This window comes from Balaenoptera borealis (genome assembly GCF_965194805.1).
Source record: "Balaenoptera borealis genome assembly, chromosome: 5".
Classification (NCBI taxonomy): domain Eukaryota; kingdom Metazoa; phylum Chordata; class Mammalia; order Artiodactyla; family Balaenopteridae; genus Balaenoptera; species Balaenoptera borealis.
This window is the reverse complement of record NC_138862.1, coordinates 130,360,140-130,382,489: the sequence shown is the minus strand read 5'-3', so window position 1 is coordinate 130,382,489 and position 22,350 is coordinate 130,360,140. Positions and strand designations below refer to the sequence as shown.

General features: G+C 46.8%; 1 protein-coding gene across 3 annotated transcripts in view; it reads left to right on the top strand.

The window, feature by feature from the left end:
- Positions 1-22,350, top strand: part of EPHB1 (EPH receptor B1) — a 428,732-nt gene that overhangs the window by 280,614 nt on the left and 125,768 nt on the right. For all 3 annotated transcript variants that reach the window (XM_082393428.1, XM_082393426.1, XM_082393427.1), the window contains one exon: positions 7,620-7,775. In XM_082393428.1, coding sequence (XP_082249554.1) covers positions 7,620-7,775 — 156 coding nt within the window. The remainder of the gene's footprint in view (positions 1-7,619; positions 7,776-22,350) is intronic.

Here is a 22,350-nt window from a genome sequence, read left to right as displayed (position 1 = left end):
CTTATGGTTTATATATATGTTTGCATATATATGTATATGCTTGTATGTGTATGTATAATGACGTTCATACTCTATAGTTTAAAACTACTTTAAAGATATTTTTCCATGACATAATTTTAATGACTCTGTAGTATCACACTATACAGATGTTCCATAATTTATTTAGTGAATACCCTATTATTTGACTTTTAAGTTCTTTTTTTTCCTTCCTTCCTTTCTTTCTTCCACATTATAAATAACAGTGGTGTAAGCATCCATTAACATAAATCTTTTTCCACATCTCCTTGCTTTTCCTTTAGAAGTAGAATTGTTGGATCAAAACTCTGGACATTTTGAAGGTCTTAACGGAGAAAAGTTTTAAGAATTCACACTTTGTAGGAGACTGCCAGTCACCTCTTACCCTGTAATATTAAGATCTTGTCATTATTGTTGTTGTTATTATTTTTTTAATCACAGCTTTTATCTTTGGGTCTTATCACAGCAGGCCTTCAGTGAACTTACAGTTCAACCAGCCACAGAATGCATGTGCCTACGTGTAAGGCCTGTGCTCAGTACCAGGGAGAGGAAAATACAAAGATGGCAACACCCAGAATCAGCCTTCAGAGAACTTTCAATCTAGTGCAGTAGTTGAAGGGCTGGCTGGCTGGCTGGCTGGGTGCCTGGGAACTACTTCTATGCTAGTGGTTTTCTCAACACATTGCCCTGACTATAAGGGGAAATGGGGGTTTCACAAGATCCTGGGTCCCACTGGGATGGCCTGGGGTTGTTCAGGGAGACCCATTTCTGGGAAACGCAAAGACTGTTTATGAGCATAGACAAGGAACCCCAGCACACCTCCTTCCCTGGAGTTTCACACCTGGAGTTCCAGAGTCAAGAACCCCTGGGGTCAGCCCCCATAATGTGAAGATGAGGGAGGCATTGAGCTGCAGGTGTGACTCTAAATACTATACCGGGCTCAATGAGAGGCCACAAGACCTGTGAGTAGAGCCATGCAGAGCTGTGCGCATGCTCTGCAGGAAGCTCCTGTCCCCACCCCCTGCCCCGCCCACCACGCCCATCCCAGGGATCTCAGCAGCTGCCCAGAGCGGCTGGCTCTTTGCTTGTCTTCCGGAGCAGGAGCAGAGCCTGGAGACCAAGGGGAACTTGAGAGGCAGTGAGCTCAGGGCTGTTTACCTCTTTCTTCCCCGCCAGGAGCCCGAGCCTTGCCCCTCTCACTGTCACCCAGCGAGGCAGGCACACCTCCCAAGCCAGCTGCTGGGCTGCACCTGCCTTGAGAAAAAGGCACCCGGTTCTTAAGCAGGGGATGAATATTCATTGGCATGAACCTTTGCAAACTCATTTGGGGAAAAAAAAATTAGATCAGGAGCAGTAATCAGATTATTAAAAAGAAAAAGCAAGGACAGAAGGCAGTGGTGGAGGGAAGCATCACATTTAAAATGCAAGGAGAGATTTCCTTCCTGCAGAGAAGCTGTGACCCACCCCCCACCCCCGACCATGCACAGGGAATAGTTAAGCTCTCCCACATTCCTGCTGCATAAAAATGTTGTTTTGCGAGGCTTCTGTGGAAGGGGCAGGGGCAGAGGCACGGTGCCCCCTCCACGTACAAAAATTATAAAATAATGTTATGAGGTTTTCATTTTATCTTCCTTGGATATCAAGAAAAATTGTGAGCGCTAAAGAGGCTCTGGCGAGTGCTGAGTGACAGGTTAAAGGGCTCCAATAAAGATTAGATGGTCCACTATCTCCTGAGGAAATTGCATAAAAGTGGTTATTCCCTCTTGCTTCTATTAATTTCCTCTTCCTGGCTGCTTGGAAATGCTTCATAACCTGATGTTGCAGATGGGGACGAGAGGTGCTTTCCATTATCTCAATCACTGCACTGTTTATGAGACACTTAATCTGTTTCTTTATAAAGTAATAGTACTGTAGGTGATGGATTTAGTGTCACTGGAGGGCTGTGTGCAGGGATGGCAGGGGAGGGGGTTCTCCAGAGCACCGTAAGCACTAGGTAATTTGTTACATCTCCGAGACGCTGAGAAGTTGGGTGGGCGTTTCAAGGTGATCTTCCGGATACCAGCTAGAGGTCACGTGTACCAGTCCCTTCTTGCTCGAAGGGGGAGGGAAGTGCTGCATGTTTTGCTTGGGGAATGGAAAATGCACACATGCTTAGGGACCTCACGTCTTGTCTCTTCCTCTCTGCCAAAGTCAGGGGCGGGGAAAGAGGTGTGTATGTGGGGTGCCACCTAAAAGCTGCATCTATCACCTGTCTGAACTGTGATCCCCTACAATGGAGGGAAGTCAACCCCCTTTTCTTAAGGAAACGAAGCCATCCGGGCTGCGCTGGTGTCAGAAATGTGCAGCCCTCCAAGTCACAGGTGTTCCGTGGACAAGGGTCTTGTGGGAATACACAGCGGCTCTTTCTTTCCCACCCACCTCCTGGAATAGTGATGAAACCCTCCTGGCTGAGATGGAGCTGAGCACTCTCTGACCTAATTTCCCTTCCTACCTCTCCTGTTCTTCCACCTCTTTCCTTCTAGCTTTGTCTTTGCCTCTCTTGAATCTCACCTCCTAGTCGCCACAGAAGATGCTTCTTCTGGTCCTTGTCTCATGGTGATGGATCCGCCAAGTCAGGCACTTCCTGCCTGACGGGTCCCCCACCCCAAGCCTGTGCACACATAAGCATAACACAGATGATGCTGAGTGGGAATCAGCCAGCGTTCCATCCTCTGCCTCCTTCCTCACCCCCCAAGGAAGGCGGGCACTTCCCAGGGTCTGCCCCCCACCCTCTGTGCTCTGCTCTATTCCTCTAGCAAGGTGCCAAGCTCACCTAGATCTTCCGTAAAATTTAGTTGAATGAGAGGTTCATGACTGTAGTGACAATGCTGACCATAATTTTAAATCAAGAGAAAGGCAGCCCCTGAGTTTTGAAATGATATTAAAGCGAGTAGCTGTGTTATCCGCTTCGAAATGGCTTGACAGTGTGGATATGTGCTTGATTAGATGATCACAGTATTTAATTGTTATTTTTTGAGGCTGCAGGCAGGTGTGCGGTCCCCAGGCTGCTGGGGTCCCCACCATTCTCCGCTGTGTTACTCCCGACCACTTTATATACTCAGGTGACTTCTCTGGGCTGAGGCGATTGCTTTTGCCTCCCTTGGTCTAAATATTCTTTGTTATACTCTATCCAGCAGCTCCACGTATCACCTCTAATTAAAGCTGCTTTTCCTCAAGGAGCAGCACAATTTTATTTATTTTTCTATGTAAATTTGTAGTAAAATAACAATCTTATTCGCTTCTATTTCTCATTAGTGGCGTCTGGTACAAGATGAGTTTAAAAAGGCTTTGTGGACTAGCCTGGCACTTTAAGCATTATTTAAAGCAGTAATTCTGTGAGAAAATATAGCCCAAGTGTGCTTACAAGGTACAGTCCACTTTGTCCCTCTCTCACTTCGTCCCAGCTTACCCCTCCCTCTCCCCACATCCTCAAGTCCATTCCCTAGTAGGTCTGTGTCTTTATTCCCATCTTGCCCCTAGGTTCTTCATGATTTTTTTTTTCTTAGATTCCATATATATGTGTTAGCATACGGTATTTGCTTTTCTCTTTCTGACTTACTTCACTCTGTATGACAGACTCTAGGTCCAACCACCTCACTACAAATAACTCAATTTCGTTTCTTTTTATGGCTGAGTAATATTCCATTGTATATATGTGTATATATGGCATGGACATATATACACTACCAAATGTAAAATGGATAGCTAGTGGGAAGCAGCCGCATAGCACAGGGAGAGCGGCTTGGTTCTTTGTGACCACCTAGAGGGGTGGGATAGGGAGGGTGGGAGGGAGACACAAGAGGGAGGGGATATGGCGATATATGCATACGTATAACTGATTCACTTTGTTATAAAGCAGAAACTAACACACCATTGTAAAGCAATTATACTCCAATAAAGATGTTAAAAAAAAAAAAAACAAGTTACGGTCCAAATGTTCAATAAATGAACCTAGGCATACTGTTTCTTTATAAATTAGGGAATACCTACCTACACATAGAATTTAATAAAATATTAACTTATGAAATGTGAATATTAATGTTTCATCCATTTTGTAATTATTGATAAGAAATATTTTACAGATATAATGATTCTCCTATTATACAAAACACAAATAATCTGTGCAGAAACACATTCTTCCATTTGGTTCCAGGATTTATTTGCCGACTTTGAGACTCTAAGTTTATATTCTAACCCTCAATTCTAAAAGTTTGTGCAAAGAAAACTTATTTTTCAAGAGGGACTGGATAAATGGAGGTAAAGAGGAATTAACACTATTTAACACTTACTGTGCATAGGTAAATTTTCATATTTGAGTTTAATAAATTCTAATGACCTGTGGGAGTTGTTGTGAGAAGTGTTAAATTTCTTTTTTATGGATACTTTATACAGATGAGTAAGTGAGGATTACATGACCTGCCAGTGATCACCCAGCTAGGATCCAGCAGAGCCAGGAATCGGACCCAGGACTGTTTGATCACTACCTAGTGCTCACTGCTCTGGGGAAGATGGAGTCATATCCACTCCCAGGGCCTTTCACCCTAACCCTTCTCCGAGCTCCTCTCTCTTAAAGTTCAGCTTGGCCTCCCTCTCCTTCATTTCCTCCCTCTGTGGCTGTCAGAGTCTAGAGACACCCAGTTCTGCCTTCCTTCATCAGAAATCTCAGAGGAAGACACTTTCTAAATCCCTCTGCTACTTGTGGACATCAGGATGGTTGTTTATGCTGTTAACGTATTAAATGTAAAGCAAGGAGGCTTTTAAATGGTGGAAAGAAAGTGAAAACACCTTGTGTCTCTTGGATTGATACATTAAGAAAATTACATGTGGCAGGGTTCCAGTGAATGCATGAGTCTCCCCATTCCCCTCCCCCACTTTCCAGAGAAAGAGCTTCTGCTGTGTTTGGGCAGCACAGGCCTGGGATTCCTCTGTGTTCTCCAGCTCCAGAACTGAATGGGGTGCAGAAACGCTGGGAGATTTACAATAGAAATGGCCAAGTCCTTCTCATGGGTGATAAGGAAGAGATATGGAAAGAAGAAAGGGAGAGAGGAGGAAAGAAATAGGGGGAGAGACTTTACTGAGTGGGCTTGGAAAGATAGATCAGCAAGCCAAATTCTAGGATACTAGGTGTACCATTCAGTTTTTCTTATGGTGTTTTATTTGTTGAGCCTTTTGTAGAGATTGAATGTTTTTTTTTCTTTCTACGGAGTTTATTTGAGTGTACTGAGATGGGTAGCAAGTGGCCCATTTTTACATGAGTTACAAAAGAAATCCTTAAGAACCTTATTGTAGCACCTAGACAACATTTACCCCAGTACGTTCCATGGAAATTGAATCCGAGGAGGTACTCTACAATACAGGGCTTCTTGGTGAGAAAACACAGCATTCTGTATCCCATTTTGGGAAGTTCTGAAAAATTCTGTAATAAAAGATGAGATGGGGCTTCCCTGGTGTCGCAGTGGTTGAGAATCTGCCTGCCAATGCAGAGGACGCGGGTTCGAGCCCTGGTCTGGGAAGATTCCACATGCCGCGGAGCAACTCAGCCCGTGAGCCACAACTACTGAGCCTGCGCATCTGGAGCCTGTGCGCGGCAACGAGAGGCCGCGATAGTGAGAGGCCCACGCACCGCGATGAAGAGTGGCCCCCGCTTGCCACAACTAGAGAAAGCCCTTGCACAGAAACGGAGACCCAACACAGCCATACATACATACATACATACATAAAAAGAATGTAAACAGACAAGAATATCATTTAAAAAAAAAAAAGATGAGATGAACTTTTTAAACCCACAGATTCAAAATATTTGACCACAGACCCCTTTTGTAAGTAACAGGTGTTAAAAATCCTAAGGGCATGGACTGCGTTGAACACTCTTGGGTTATGCCATTCCAGGACATTCCATTTCAGAAATTCCCTCCCATTCAAGATGAGCTTCTGCCCCGGGGCACTTCAGAGTGACCGAAACCCTATACCTCACTTCAAGTGAGCAAAGGAGTGAGAAAACTTATCCAGCATAGGAAACCGTTCTTTCTTGTCTTGGTAGAAAATCTGTGGATATTATTCAAAGAGTTTATATGTATATCATCGCTGTTACTTCTCCCACTGTGTGATTCTGGGCAATTCTTTTAACCTTTCACTGTCCCAATTTCCTTAGTAACCACATGGAGCTAATAATAGCTACCCCATAGAGGAATGCATGTAAAGCACTTAACAAGAATGTTAACAGATGGTGGCTACTGATACTGTTAAAGAATACTCTGCACTTTCCAGGAGGGAACAGTGTATTTGGGAAGATGAGCTTTGTATAAGTAGAAACCTTTATAATGGTACTTCTACTATGGTAACGATCACATTGTATTGCAACTGTATGACCTCATTGGATCAAGAACTCCTTGAGGGCAGGCTCTGTTCTCAAAATTCCCTGGATCAGGTTCTCAGCAGGGTCACAGTAAATGTCTGTTGAATGAATTAGTGAAGTATGTAGGAAAGCCAAATGAGTTGACCATGAAATTAGTTTTACCTGGTCTCAAAGGAGGATAAGCCAGAACAGATTTCTTGGGGGCCAGAAGGATCAGGAGCTGAGATAGTGAGGAAGGGCCTCAGGGAAGCAGGGCAGGCAGGGGCAATTTTCTGTGGAATCAGCAAGGCAGAGACCAGATGTCTGGAGTCAAAGGTCTCTGTAGATGAGGCATGGTAAAAGCTTGAGGGATGGCCTAGAGCCAGACATTTTGGGGCATGGCTCTTCACAGGCTAACCCATGGAGCAAGGAGAATAAGTGCCTCATATCTGAGAACAGCTCCAGTGGGCATCGGGCTATACCAGGCGTTCCCAATCTTCCCCACTGACATGTACATGATAGATGACACCAAGTGCATGACACATTCCCTGGTGCACTGCCTACAAAGGCATCCTGCTTTGCCCCCCCCCACCCCACACACAAAGCATTTCAAAATGCAATTAAGGGAGAATGATGTTGTTAAGCCAGTAACCTTGAAATCACTTTAATTTCTTCTTAACGAATCACTCATGAATTTCAGCCCTTTACCACCATTCATAATAAGTGTTAACACAGCTCACAGTTTCCCTCATGTGTGTTGCAACATGGGATTTAAGAACCATGGGTCCAGTTCATTGTCAACCAGGACCTCTTTCCATCCGAGGCCCAGGTGAAATTTCTTCACTGAGTGAATCAGGGTAAGGCCCTGACTGTTAACAGGTGGAAGAGGGAAGGAATAACCGTTTATAGAGCACTTATGCCTCAGACACTGCGCTACACATTAATTCATTTTCTCAATTAAATCTCTCGACACACCTGAAAGGGAAGAATCATTATTCATATTGTTCAAGTGAGAGAGGCCATTGGTACCAGGAAGGTATATTTCACTAAGGATGTTTGATGACTTGGAAGTGTTAAGTAGGGGTTGCCTCAATCCGAAATGCTCACTTTGTACAAGGGTGTATCTCAATGTCCTTTTTAAGGGGACAGAATGTTTCATTTTCCAGTTCCAGGGAAGGGCCTCTGGCTGCCACTCCTCCATTAATTCTAAGATGGTCTCTTTGTGTTACAGCCTGCCCTGCCGGGATGTTCAAGGCCAGCCAGGAAGCTGAGGGCTGCTCCCACTGTCCCTCCAACAGCCGATCCCCTTCAGAGGCATCTCCCATCTGCACCTGCCGGACTGGCTATTACCGAGCGGATTTTGACCCCCCAGAAGTGGCATGCACTAGTAAGTATCTAGCAGGGGCTCTGGCCTGGGGAGTTTGGTTGTCTGATAGTGCAAGTGGTGGGCCTGGGGCAGGGAAGACTTAAGACAGCATCCTCCAATTGCATAGTACAAAGTGGAAACGTTGGCTGTGGTGCTGAAACGGACAGCTCCTTGCTGGGCAAGCAGTGTCCCTCTCTCAGTAGTACTGGGTCAGGATTTTTTTCTTGGAGAGCCTTCCTCCTACCCAAGGAAGACAACTTCTGCCCACCAGATGGTTAAAAAATGTCAACTGGAGAGTTCTTTGAGTGCAAAATCAAGACGCACCAGGATGTTGCAACAATTCCTAGTAACTCTTCCAGTCACCTCCTCCAAGAAGCCCCCTTGGTCTTGACAGATGAGAATATCCTCTCTTTTCACTGGGCTTCCTGTACCTCTGTGACCAGGCTCCCTCAAAACTCTCCTGATTTCATTAATTGCCCAAGTATTCTGCACTTGCCTTCTTGGCTACCCAGTGAAGGTCCTCGTGTGCCAGCTCCATATATTCATCTCCCTGTGTCCCGTCCAGTGCCTAGTGGGGTGTATCCATGCCTCTGCCAAATGACAAGACCAGAGTCCTGGCCAGTGTGCATCTCTGAGGCAGAAATTCTAGGGGCTGGGTCCAGAGCGTCAGCTCCACCACTCTCCCACTCTCTGCTGTAGACTGAAGGGCAGTCATCCTGCCAGAAGTGGAGGCGGCAACTCCACTCCCTGGGGAGGGATGGAGGAGGGGAGAATTTCCTCACAGTCTTCTCCCTTATGATCCATAATCATGGGGGTCAGGAAGCACTACTCTCCCTGCACAGCACTTTCAAGAACTTACTCCTCCTCTCCTAAGTGTAGCAGCCCTGAAATAGGGATGCTTTTTCTTCTCAGTATTCCTGTTGCATTCAGAAGTCAGTGCTCCAGGTTAACCTCTAATTATGCTAGAACTTTCTTCTGAGTTGGATGCTGTTGCCTGGATCCCTCTGAGCAAGGACCTGCCCTTCACCTCCTCTGACCAAACTCCTTCCGCCCACCCCCGGCATAGAAAGGCACAGACAGAGCATTTCATGCATATTTGCAGTTTGATGAACAGAAAAAAAATGACTGAGCTCCAAGTAGAATAATTTCTTAATTCTGGCCTTGAAGTATATATAACCTTTGCTGGATAAAAAAGAAGAATGAAAATGTCTTCTAGATCAAGGTCCTAAGGTCAATCAATGTTTATAGTTTTGAACTGAGGAAAAGCTCATCCTCTTATAAACTGATTTTTTCCCCAGACCTCCCTGGGTTGGTATGAACAAAAATGATTCCATTTCTGCTGACCAGAGTCCCTGTCTTTCTGTTGTGTTATCCCATCTACTGATTTCTGAGGTTCCCCTGTGTGTCTCTGTAGGCTTGAGAAGCATTGCTTAATGTACTTCTTTAGAAGCCACTTAAGGATGCTGAATCTCTGCTGCCTGGATGTCCAGACCAAGGACCAGTCTCCATGATTGCCAAAGCCCAGCCCTCACAGCTTCCCTTCTGGAAACATTCCCCTCCACTCTGCTCATGGATCCTCTCTGATTGGCCAGGCTCCTTCTGCAGATAAATTCATGCAAATAAAAGTGTGGGTCCCCAGCTTCCCACCTAGGGAAGTTCAGCAGACACACCCTGTAAACCCATGCAGCCCCTGGACAAGGTCACCTAGAGAGAAGGTAGACCAATAACCAGAGGCTCAGAATACTGATGTGGAGCTCCTTGCTATATAACACCTCTCCCATCTACCTCTCACCTGACATCTCCCATCTACCTTCCACCACCTGACCTGATGTGCTTGAACCAACAGGACTGCTTCCTGGTATAAACAGGAGCATCCCAGAGCCTTCACTCTGCACATTGCAGACCCTCACTCTGCTCTGCTTACCCATATTCTGAGTCCAGCTCATTAAAATCAGACCTCCCAGGCTTTTCTCTCCTGTCCTGGTCCAGCCAACTCTGAGTTAGGCACACCTTCCCACCCACTATGTCCCACCAAAATCTCCGCATCTTACCCAGAGTGGGGGTGAATGCTGGACATGGCCTGGGGCATCGCCACACCCTGTACACAGCCCTGTGTTCTTTTACCCCCGAAGGAGAGCACTAGGGTCAGACCAGAAATCACCAAATCAGAGCCACACTTGCCTGTGAAGGTCAGGCCAAGAGCTGCTCAGGGACACATCGTCTGGCTCCCTGCCCTGGCCAGCAGGGGCCAGCACTGGGTGAGAGGACACAGAGGCCAGGCTGGGTGGCAGCACAACGCTAGGCAAAACAAGTGTAAATAAACCTATTATTTTATTGAGCCTCATTATATATTTGATTTATTGTGTGCCAGGGAAGTACTGTATGAAAAAGTCAATTTGTTGGCTTTTATAATCTCATTAGGCTTTCCTTTTTAAAGCATTCTAATTGGAGATGCCATCTGTTATCTTAAAAAGGCATCACACATCACCACAGTAAATAATTTTTCAGACACAAGGAGCATATCTGGAGCTGTGGAGGTCAGGCACAGCCCTGCACCATGGCCTGGGGGCCCAGCTGGTTCTGCAGGTGGGGCAAGGTGGCCAGCATGGGCCCAGCCATCTGACAGAGGGTGGTGGGGGGCAGAAAGGGCCCAGGTGCTTGCTCACTTTGCAAGTGCATCCCTCTGTCCATCCAAGCAGGAGATGGTGATGGCCCGGTAGGGCGCTGGGAGGACCCAGGCAAAGGAGAGGTCTGTTCTAAAATGTACAGGACAGCGGGCATCTACACTGTTTAGGTCCCGTGGGTGTCAGGGAAAGGGGACACAGTGTCAGAAGCTTCCAAGAGCCTAGGCTTCAGGTGTGGCCTGTTGCCACCGTCTTTAAATGAGGTTGTATCAAGAGTCATTCACTGACAATATTGAAAAAGTTACAAAGAATCTTACGATTTAAAATGTGCTCTTTTACAAGGCTAAAAATATCTATAGTGTGCTAAAAATTAATGTTTTTAATGAATCATGTTAATCTCATGAAATGAGCACATATATATTCATTGTATTTTTTTATTGTGTTCTAAGTGTTAATTTATCCTAAATTAATCTAAACATTTAGAATGCATGACAACTTTTGTAGCCCTGTGTGGACATTTCTTCATTTTCTTTTTAATCTCCTGGGAGAGCCTGTCATCTCCTTGACCTCTGAGAGGCTCTGGCATCCCTGTGTGTCCAGCCTTGTCCTTGACAATATTCATAGATTCAACAGGGATTTGAGCGCACCCCAAGGCTAAGGTGTCAAAAGGGCTGGTGTGGGCTTCAAGTGAAGTGAGACGAGGGGCCTTAGGGAGCTCGGCGAATGAGTCTGTGATGATGTATTTCTGCTGGTCTTGGGCACTCAGTTCCCTTCTTCCTTCTTCCTCATCCTCCTTGCACCTCTGCCAGGCCTGGCATCCTGGATCTGTTGCATCAGTATCTGGCCGACTGCCTCCTGGTACAGCCATAGCCCCATGTGCTCACGTTCAGGAGGAGGCCTTGTCCCTGACAGGCTCTGGAGGGAGGGAAGGGAGGACCGGGAAGGCTGATGTCAGGGTTTAGGGTGCACACTGCAGCATGTCAGGGCTGCCCTCAGAGACAGAGGGACGACCTAAGCCATGGATGGCATGAGGTGGGAGCTTGGGGGATGGCTGGAGGCAGGTCACAGGTGACTTCACCCCTCCCTGCTAGCAAAAGCCTCTGAAAGAAGCCAGGCTACACAGAGTGGACAGTGGGTACCAGCTTTAATGAGGAGTTACCAAAGGGCCACCTATAGCAGGGGGCAGGGGGAGACGTCAAGGGGAAGGTGCAGCCCCACCCACCAGAGGGGTTGCAGAGGTTGTAGGCTGGGGAGCTGAGACCCTGAACTTCAGGTTTTCTGAGCTTCAGCTGAGGAAGTTTCAGCTTTCCTCCTCCTGCTGTCTCCCTGGGCCACTGCGCAGAGGCCCTGAGGCCCCCTGGGGAGTCCTGGCACCCCAAACCGCCCCAACCTTGAGTGGGTCCTAGGAAAGCGTATTGAATCATCGATTTGCACGTAGCACTGGGAAGGTAGCCTTGGCACTTCACAGACAAAAGTTTGAATCCTGACTCTGTCTCTTACCATCTCTGTGACCTTGAGCTAATGTCTTAACTTTTTTACATTCTGTCATTTTCTTCTCATGACCTCATAATAATGTATGCCTTTCTGGGTTGTTACGAGGATTAAGCAAAATCATATTATGGAGTCTTTGGCGCAGTGCCTGGTTCATAGTAAACTCTCAATCAGTGTTAGAACTTGCTTTGGTTATATCCCTGGAAAGTGTGAAGATTGCAGCAGATATGGAAGCTTCCAGCATGATAGGAGATCTAAAAATAAAAGTGACGTCCTTAGGGGGAGTACAGGTTTGACGCCAGCCCCATGTGTCACAGCAGAATCCATCGTGTGGCTCAGATCACAGTCACTATTCACCTTAGTCTGGAGATTCTGATGAAAACCAGCCAGAAGGTGACAGCCACTGGGAGCGGATGGGCCGTAGGAGGGGGGAGGTGCAGATAGAGCACCAGAGAACTCCAGATGCCGCTGAGGCCTCTCCTCCAGGACTGAGATACGCTGAGAAGCTGGGCAGGAGTGGCCACTGAGGAGATGGGCTCTCAGCTCTCAGGGAGCAGGGGCTCAGTGACTCCTCAGGGTTAGCTTCTTTCACAGGAGGGTCTGACGGCCCTGGAAGTGTGACGGGCGGGACATCAGGAGAGAGGTGGCAGCCAGGAACGTATGAGGAAGTGCGTGACAATGTGAAACCAAGCACTGAAATGCATGTCTTCAGTTTTAAGTAATTTCTATTTACGGGGGGAAGAAATGGAAAGGAGGAATTTATGAAGCAGGTGAAAATAGATAATTATGCCTTATAAAATTGCTGACTGTGAAAAACTATGCAAAAGGACTGGTGTAAAAATAATTACCTTGTTACATTTCCGACCACAGAAACCCATTTTTCTGCACCCACATGGGAGAAACTTTGATGGATCACAGAGACAAGCTAGTGCTTGTCTTGTTTCTTTATTTCTTCTTCAAATACAATGGGTTTCCCTCTGCAGTTCTGATTATAGAGGTGGAGTGAAAAGGGGCTCCAGAGATCATTGTCTTGTCCCCTGGCCCCGCCTGCCATCCCCTCCCATGAGGGGCACATTGGCGGCCAGCCCTCCAGGGTCCCCCAGAGACCACCCCTGACCTCCCTCCTGACTCAGAGAGGTGGCTGGGAAGCTAAGCAGCCAGACAGGCGCTTTGGGTGTGGATCCCGAAGGTGTGTGACCTGGGGCATGGGACGGCCTCTGTGAGCAGGGGCTTCTCATCGGCTGAATTGGGCATGACGGAACTCAAATTAGGAGGTTGTGGGAATTAAATGACAGGATGTCAGGCAAGCCCCAGGATGGAAGCTCAGGTCTGTCTGCTTCCGATGCCACGACCTCATACACAGTTAGAGCTACAGTTTGGTAGCTCTTAGGAGCATGGTGTAGATGGTCATGGCAGGGATAGAGATTTGCTGTTACTCTCACTCTTGCATCTGTACCTCCCACAGAGAAGGATAAGGATCCAAGCTTCCCTTCCCCATCTCTGCCTACTCCCGTTTCTCTCTCTTAAGCTCATGTTTCATCCTTTAAGGGGCTGGCAGCTGTTTCTCTGTTTCATCCCGACTGTCCCAGGGCAGCAGGGTGGTCCTTATGATGCAGGGACCATACACCTTGGATGGACTGCCCAGGAGTGTGGCACTGCCCAGACCCTGGTCTTTGCAGGCAGGCTGGGTGGAATGGAGAAGAGGGTAACGGGGCCCAGAAGATGGACAGAACCTTGGGATGACAGAGAAAGAAGGGAGTCCTCTGCAGCCAGATCTCATGGCCTTCGTGGTGTTGTGAAACATCTGTAAGGACACCAGAGCATAACCTCCTCCCGCCAGTCCTGGGTCCTGATGGCTTATGCTTGGCAAGTTGGCCAGTGATGGTTTCCTTTGTAGCAGTGATTTTTAGATGCAGTGCTTGGACGAACAGCCTCAGTGTCACCAGGGAACTTGCTAGGAATACAAATTCTCAGCCCCTCCCTAGACCTCCTGGATGAGGTACTCTGGGGATGGGAAGTGGGGAGGGGAGGAGGCAGAGATCTGAGTTTTAACAAGACCTCCAGATGATTCTGAAGCTCGCTGAAGTTTGAGAACATTGTTTTAGAATTAGGTCATGTTTCTCTGTCCTTTGCCTTATGACTCCTGGGGATAAAGGCCATTGAGTGAATTCCTGCAGACTGGGACCACAGGCCTTCCCCTCCCCATCAATGTCTTGTGTAGCAGGCTGGAGAGACACACACAGAGGAGGGGGGGTGCTACGAATTCATGCCTGAGGAAGAAGAGAAGAGGGGCATGGTGTGATGTGAGTGTGTGTCTGTGTTTGAGTGTTTCGGGGAGGCTCTCACTAGTTCTCAGAACCACCCCCACCTGCTCTGGCCCAGTTTCCATTTCATTCTCAGTCTTGGGTGGCGGGAGCAGTGGTGGGGGAGAGAGAGTGGAGACCAGAGAGCACGACATGGCTGGAGTGGGCTCAGGGAAAGCTGAGGGGGAAACTAAAGCAGAAGTAAAGTGACTGGTGGGGACCATTCCCCTGAGCTCAGATGGAGGACCAGGTGGCCAGGGTGATGGGTGATGGGCCTCACCCCTCAGGTGGTCCTCCATGCCACCTAGCAGGAAACAGGTCGAGAGGTAACCTCTGGGGTCCAGTGCTTCAGGGAAGGGCCCTTCAGTCCAGAAGGGCAGGAAGGTCCCCCAAGGCGACAAACACTCCACAGGGCACAGGAATCCAGTGTTATAAATTGAGGACTGTTTGCTCGCTAGTCTACATGCCTTCACTTTGGGGATGATTTTAAATACTTTTCAAAACCCAGCCTTTTCAAAAGCACTTATCTCATCTAGGAGTTGCAACCTATTAAAAGGGGGCTGCTTTAGTCAAGGTTAGTTTCACTCATTCATTGCTGATCAGGGCTTTAGTAAAATATCCACCATGTGCCCCTTTCTATAGGCAAAGGTGCTGCTTGATTTTACCCTGGTTTGTGATCCACACTGCATATAAAAATATATCATTTGTGTTTTTGAGGGGGGGGGGTAATCTGTGTGTTCCTTGAGATGAAATTCCAACAGGGGTCACAGATAAACAAGAGTCATAGGGTAAGCTGTTTCTCGGAGTGCCTGGATTTGGATAGTGTATACATCTAGATGCAGAACTGAGGGAGTGTGACAGCAATATGAAAGCTATTTATAACTGTCAGTGCTGTTTCAAGAAGGGTCAGCGTTACCTGTGTACATGGGCTTTCACGCTTCTATCATCTACAATTTCTTTTCACAGTTGTTGGACCCAAGTGGGTATAACCCTTAGGAGGCATCCTATAGCTCTAAGTTTTAAGCTAATAGCCGGGCACAGGCTCTGCTGTTTCTGCTTCAGCTTTTCCTCTTAAGAGCATTTCATCTCATGGGCATTTGGAGTCACAGATTATTAACACTCTGAGCAGCCTGCTAGGACCTGCCACCCAAACTCCTCCCGAGTGTCAGCCTTGTCTCTCCAACATCCCTGAGAGGTAGTCATTCCATTTTTAGTTTTCTGAATATTTGTGATGACGGACAGCTGATATATTTTGCAGGGCAGCTCCACTCCACTGTTACGCAGCCATCACCCATCACTGTAAGAGAGATCTCCTGGACCTTGGATCAGGCACTGCCTTCCTCCCCTCCTCACCACTGGTCCACCATTGAGGACCAAAGTCCTGCAGGTGGAACCAGTGGTTCAGTGCTTACAAACAATTTCCTTACCCTTCCTTCATCACCTACTGTAGGCAAAGCATTGGTTATATTATCTACTCCCCAACATGTATGATTTCCTGAACCCCAGTGTCCTGGCAGCCTTTTCTGAATCTCACATTTATCAATACAACTCTTAGAACATGGCAGCCAGAATGAAACATATGACCCTCTCTCCTGAGCAGGGTCCAGTGGAAACTTGGTGGATTTTCTCCTGTGACTGGGATACTGGTGATTGTTCACTTTGGTTGCAGCCTCTCGCATCGTGGGCTCCGACCATACTTTTTGACCACTGAACATTCAAAGTTTTTGTTTGTCCCTTTAGGAAATGCTGCCCATTTGGGTCTCCCCTTTTCTTCACTTACACATGTAACTTGAGACATTTTGCCTTGTGGATTTGGACAGCATGCTCTTTCAATTAGACACCATTTTGAAAACTGATTTCAATGGACAAGTATTAGCATGATTGTTAGGAGTGTGCGCTCTGGTGTCTGGGTTCAAACACTGCTCTGACATTTGCCAGCTGTGTGATGTGGGGCAAGTGACAGGTCTCTGTGTCTCCACTATCTCATTCAAAACGTGAGTATAGTATTAGTGTCTGCCTCACTGTGTCATCAAGGGTATAAATGGAGTAATGCTATTTAGAACAGTGTTTGGCATTGTTCAAACAGGAAGCATTCAATGAAAGTAAGATATTTTATTTTACTACTATTATTGGAGTTGCTTACCCTACTTTTGTGCTATTTTCAAAGCAGCTAAAATCCAAGCACTGGAATTATCATTTTGCTAACATTTCTTCCTTCGGTACACAAGTATCTGTGTATTTATTCAGTTACCATTCTTAAAACCTAGGTATACTCTTTATATTCTTTTTCTCTAAAGGTTCATAAACTTTTAAAAGAAGCAGTATCATTTGGCCTGACATATTTAGAGACCCATGCTGGTTTTTGTCATTGTTTCCTTGAGGCTCACCATGCACTGATTTAACTATGAAGTTTCAGAAGTAGGAGGGGATTGAGGTAAAATTTATTTATTTAATCTACTTTCTTCTCTATTTTGAAAATCAGAACAAAACTGTCTACCCCATGGCTCTAGGACCCTCTGTTGTCCTGAATGTTCCTTGCTGGCCTTCAGGCAATGGCTCTGATGTCTAATTTGCAGGCTCTGATCCCAGGTGGGGCTGGTCTCAGAGGGATGCTGGAATTTGATGGCAGCTGTAGCTCAGGGTCCTTAAATCTTCTCTGCTCCAATTCTCCTCCCCAAAGGAGGAGACAGTCGGAGGCACATGGCTGTACATCCTCTGTCTTCTGCCAGCATCTTACCTCATCCCCAGGAAAGGAGATGCACGCTCTGAATATTCTATTCAGATCTATTCAGGTGTAGGGCTTTCTCTGTCCACTGGACTGGAAGCTGTTGACGTGCTGATCTGATTTTTTATCCCCTCTGTGGCCTTACATGGTAGGTGCCCAACACAGCCAGGTGGTAAGAGCCCTGCTCTTGGGATCAGGTAGACCAGACTTCACTCTTGGCTCTACCCCTCCTTTGCCATGGTTACTTAACCTCTCTGAACCTCTGTTCTTTTCCATAAAATGAAGATACTGTTTATTATTGTGCCAAGTTGTGATGATGTATATACCTAACTCAGTGTCAGACGTATGGTGAGGGCTCAAAAAATTGTCTTTGTTTTGGTCGTTCTGAATAAGGTTTGAGTCATATCTGAATTGCACTATCCAAAATAAGAACAGAAAAAAAAGTGTGGGGGAAATGGGCATTTTAGGGCAGTTGCTTCTGGAGAGTCATCCTAGGTTGGCTGGAATCTTATACCATCACCCCTATCTCCACCCCATCACGATGTGATCACAAATCCATGTGTTACCCGTGCAGACCACCTTGGTCCCCAGCTCCTCATAGGTGGTCCCCAGCTGTGACTAGGGTCCTGGTTCCCCTAGTCTGCCTTCTTCCATCCATGTAACCCAGAATCAGATCCTGATCCAGTTCTGACACCAGAGGCCAAGCCCAAGTCCCATGGTGAGGGAGGGGTCAGGTCTGGGACTCCCTCCTAGACCTCCAGCCAGTTTCTTCTTTGCAATCACCTTTCAGAGTCACCACTGGCAATCAGTCCTGGAACCGATATGCACCCCTCTGTTACTGATCATTGACCCTTTCCAGGGGCTGGGTTCAGAACCTACCCTCAAACTACATTACACTGGGTGGGATCACTGGCTCCACCCCTGTTTTCATTCTCTGGACCTCCAGCTGCCATATTGGAAACCTGGCACTAGCCAACCCTTTCCCAGACCAGGACCGTGATCTTCTGTATGCCCCAGTTGGCTAAAACATGTGAATGTAACAAGGCAGTTAGAGCCAGAGCCCCACAGATGTCCCTGATGGCTTCACCTGGGTGTGACCAAGACCAAGAGCCCCAGGTATCTTTGACTCTCATCAGAGATTTAGAAGGAAGCCACTTTCAACTTAGTCTAAGGGTAGATTCTGAACACTGTCCAAGAGAGTGAAGCCCCCTGAGTGATTAGTGATCTACTCCCAACTGGAAGTGTACAAAGAGGTACTGGTGATGCCTTCTGAATTGTGCGGGAAGTTGGGTGAAGTGGAACGACATGAGTCTTATAGTCAGTGTGGGCATGTCCATGCTGTCTGAATTATGTGTGGCATCGGACCAGGACAATTGCATTTTATAGTAATTTATTTTGAAACTCTGTGTTGGTCTTCTGAGAAACTTTCCACACAATTGGCTGTAAAGTGTCCAGTTGGAGCCAGACAACTGAGAACTGTTATGACAGGGGGTTGGCTGTGGGCTTAAAGTCTGGACTCCCCAATGGGTAAATGATCACGGATGACTTTGCAGAGAGAGAGAGAGAGAGAGCAGGCTGCAGTCTGAAGTCAACTGTGGAAGGACCAGGATTCCCTCCAGCTTGTGCCAGAGACCACCTCTGCCCCACTCAGTCAAGGTGCTCTGACTCTGAAACCACATTAAGAAGGGGGGCTTGTCTCAGGGGTTGATGGGTAGAGGGCCAGAAGCCACTTGGACACAGAGGTCGCTCTGTCCTCCCTCCCCATTCTAGAGAGAAGGTTGGGGTAATGGTAGTCTTGGTGTGTGTCTTTCCCCCCACCTCTCGTGACTGTGGGCTTAGACTTGCAAAGAGATGCCCAAGGTGGCCTTTTGAGCAGCCCCTCTGGGGCTCATCTCACGAGCTCTGTTCATCTTGGAAATGGCAATAAAGGAAGCTCCACATTGCAGCGTGGAGTGAGGCCAGCATGACAGCTGTACAGTGAGATGTGGCTTGGTGCAGGTTGTCTCTGTTGGTGGGTGATTGGGGGCTGGGGGGGGCAGGTGGGCCATGGAAAACCATGGTCACCACCAAGCCCTGCCAGTGCTCAGTGAGCAGAGATAGAGAGCAACTCTGTTACTCCAGAGAGGATGCTGTTTGCTGCCCAGCACAGGGGAACTTGCTTATGAAGTGAGAATTCACTCTCCCTGTGAGCAAAGGGCAAGCTTTGTGCTAGTGCCTGTCAACTGTGGAAGGACTAGGGCTTCCTGGTCCTTCCAGGGCTGTAGGCAGCTCTGATGAGGTTAGCCATGCCCGTACCTACACCCCCTGCATGGGGAAGGCTGTGCACCACCACGGCCTAGGGCAGAGGCCTCTTCTGAGTGGACCCCAAGCGCTGTGTGCCTGGTGTTCCCCGACACGGGCCACAACCGACTGGATCAGGAACATAAGCACCTAACAGTAAGCCTAACATAATAGCTGGTGCTGATTAAGCCCCTGACATGGAGTTTCTCAATTAACCTCACAGAATATAAGATAGCTACCTCTGTTATTCCTAATTTATAGATGAGAGAACTGAGGCCTGGCAGGGCTAGTACCCTAGCTCACACATTCGTGAGTGTCAGGGCCCGATTTCTGCCCGGACCTGACGGGTTCAGGGCTCCCTACCCACAATGCTGGGCTGCGTTCCTCAGGAAGGAGTACGGTTGCCTCTGAGCTGGCCCGACAGCACAGTAATGCAGATGCCTGCTTGAGACAGTGAAGGATTGCATTTCATTGGTCAAGATTCGTCATGTGATCTCTGTGGAAGTGGCTGGGAAATGTGTCTTCAGTGAGACTGGGGAAGAGAGGAGAGTTGGTGTGGTGGTGGAGGGGAGATGGCAGAGGGGGGAGCAGGGGGATGGGGGGAGGGGGAGGAAGAGCAACCTCTGCTGTGTTCCCCATAGGTGGGCATTTGGGCCAACACACTGTTTCACTAATACGAACAATACTGCCATGAAAACGCTCAGACATACCTTGGGGGCACATAAGCCTGTACTTGTGGAGGAAATTTACCTAGAAATAGAATTGCTGGGTTACTGGGCACATACACTCAGAAAGCCAATCAATACCACCAAAGTGCTTCCCCAGAAGACTCGACCAAGTGACACACCTACCAGTGGTGTACATCTTGTTTCCCCACTGGCAGGCCCAGCTGGATGTTATCAAGACTTCTGGCTTTTGCCAATTTGACTGACCTCCTAATAATTTTGATGGTATTTCCCTCATTATAAATTAGTGTGTGTTTTTCATATATTTATTGACCAATTTATTTTGTCTTCTGGGAATTGACTGTTTATAACATTTGCCCTTTTTCTATTTTTAAAAATTGATTTCTAGATGCCTATTAATTATATATGACATCTTGCCCCCCAGCCCTGTACTTATTTTTAACTCTATTTATAAGTGCATTTGTTAGCGTTATCAAGGTTTTTAATTTTTGAGCTCATACCTGGCCATCCTTTTCTTTCTGGTTCTGAGGATTTGTGTCTTGACATTTTGCCTGGGTTTTGTATATGTCATCCCCACTCTAAGGTATAAAAACACTCTCATATTTTATTTTAAATCTTTATATAGAGTTTATTTTTAGCTCCTTCCTCCATCTAAAATTTATTTTTGTGTAAGATGTGATATTGGTATTCTTATTTCTCTTATTAAAAATAACATCCTGGGACTTCCCTGGTGGTGCAGTGGTTAAGAATCTGTCTGCCAATGCAGGGGACATGGGTTTGAGCCCTAGTTAAGGATGATCCCACGTGCCGCGGAGCAACTAAGCCCATGCACCACAACTACTGAGCCTGCGCTCTAGAGCCCATGAGCCACAACTACTGACCCTGCATGCCTCAACTACTGAAGCCTGTGGGCCTAGGGCCCGTGCTCCGCAACAAGAGAAGCCACTGCAATGAGAAGCCTGCACACCACAATGAAGAGTAGCCCCCGCTCACCACAACTAGAGAAAGCCAGTGCACAGCAATGAAGACCCAACGCAGCCAAAAATAAATAAATAAACTTATTTAAAAAATAACATCCTGTGAGCTCCATCTGAATTGTCCAAAATGTTAGTGAGATAACTCTTTTATTACCTACTAAGTGACTGTACAGACTTATCTTTATTCCTTCCCATTGATTGTTTAGTCTTTCCTAGCACCAGTTCTAAGCTGTTCTAAAGATAGTAGCTTTATAGTATGTTTCAATAACTGGTAAACCAAGTCTGTACACATTATTCATTGTCAAAATGTCTTGCAATTCTGAAACATTTTTATCTTCAAGATGAGCTTTGAAATCAGCTTGGCACAGCTCATTAATCAATCCTTTTACATTGGGATTGGGATAGCATTGACTAGAGGGATTATTTTGAAGATGACTGTCATCTTTATGATATGCATCTCTTCATCCAGGAGCATGTGTTCAAGTCTTCTTTTGTGTCCTTAAGTAAAGTTTTATAGTTGCCTCCATACAAGTGTTACACAGGTCTTGTGAGACTTAATTCTACATATTTTATGGGTTTTGTGGTATTGAGAATAGGTAACTTTTTTCATTGTATTTTCAAAGAGGATATGATTATTGTTAGCAATGACTTCCTGGTGGTGGGAGTAGTGAGCTTCCCATCACTGGAGGAATCAAACAGAGGCTGGCCAACCAGGTAGGGACTGTAGAGGGCATTCACCACCAGGGACACACTCTGACCTCCAAGGTTCCTTCCCATGCCAAGAATGAGTGTGTCTATGAAGTGTTAGAATCAGGACTTGCTTTTGGATGACCCGAACCTTTCTGGGAGGTATACCTACCTTTTTCAATTTCTCTTTTTGTTTCCTTAACCTTGAATTGTTATCTTTGGATTCTGGGCCTTTTCTGTACACCTGGAAAGAGACAGTTCAAGTCTCTTTTAGAACCACATACAACAGTGCTGGGAGACTCTTCTGTGTGTTCCCAGGGAAAATTAAATGAATAATCCATGACTATGTAACCTGTAGTCTCTTCCCAGCTGTTGTCTTGATGCCATTCTGTTATACAGTCTCTAAAAAAGACGGAGAATTATGACAACTGGAAAAATTCTGCCACACAGTGAGGGGCATTTCGTCATTTGTGAAGAACTGTGGAGATGCAGGAGTCCTTTATGGGCACCACACTCTCTCTGCGGATGGTGGAGAGAGAGGACTGCTGATCCTGCAGTAGCCTAGAGGCCTCATCCCAGCTACCACCCCCGTATGCCATAGGGGCTTCTCCAGTCTGGCCCAGATGGTTATCTTCTTTTAAAAACTACCTTGGAAGATCCTTGCCCTTCTCTCTTTAGTACCTAATATCTGAGAGTTCAGAGTAGGCTGTGTGCCAAGAGGAGTTCAGGGGAGTTGAGATGCTTTACCTGCAAGGCTTGCATCAAGTGTGTGACCCTCATCCTTGACAGGCTTTGGCCCAGTGGCTGCCAACCGTACCTCAAG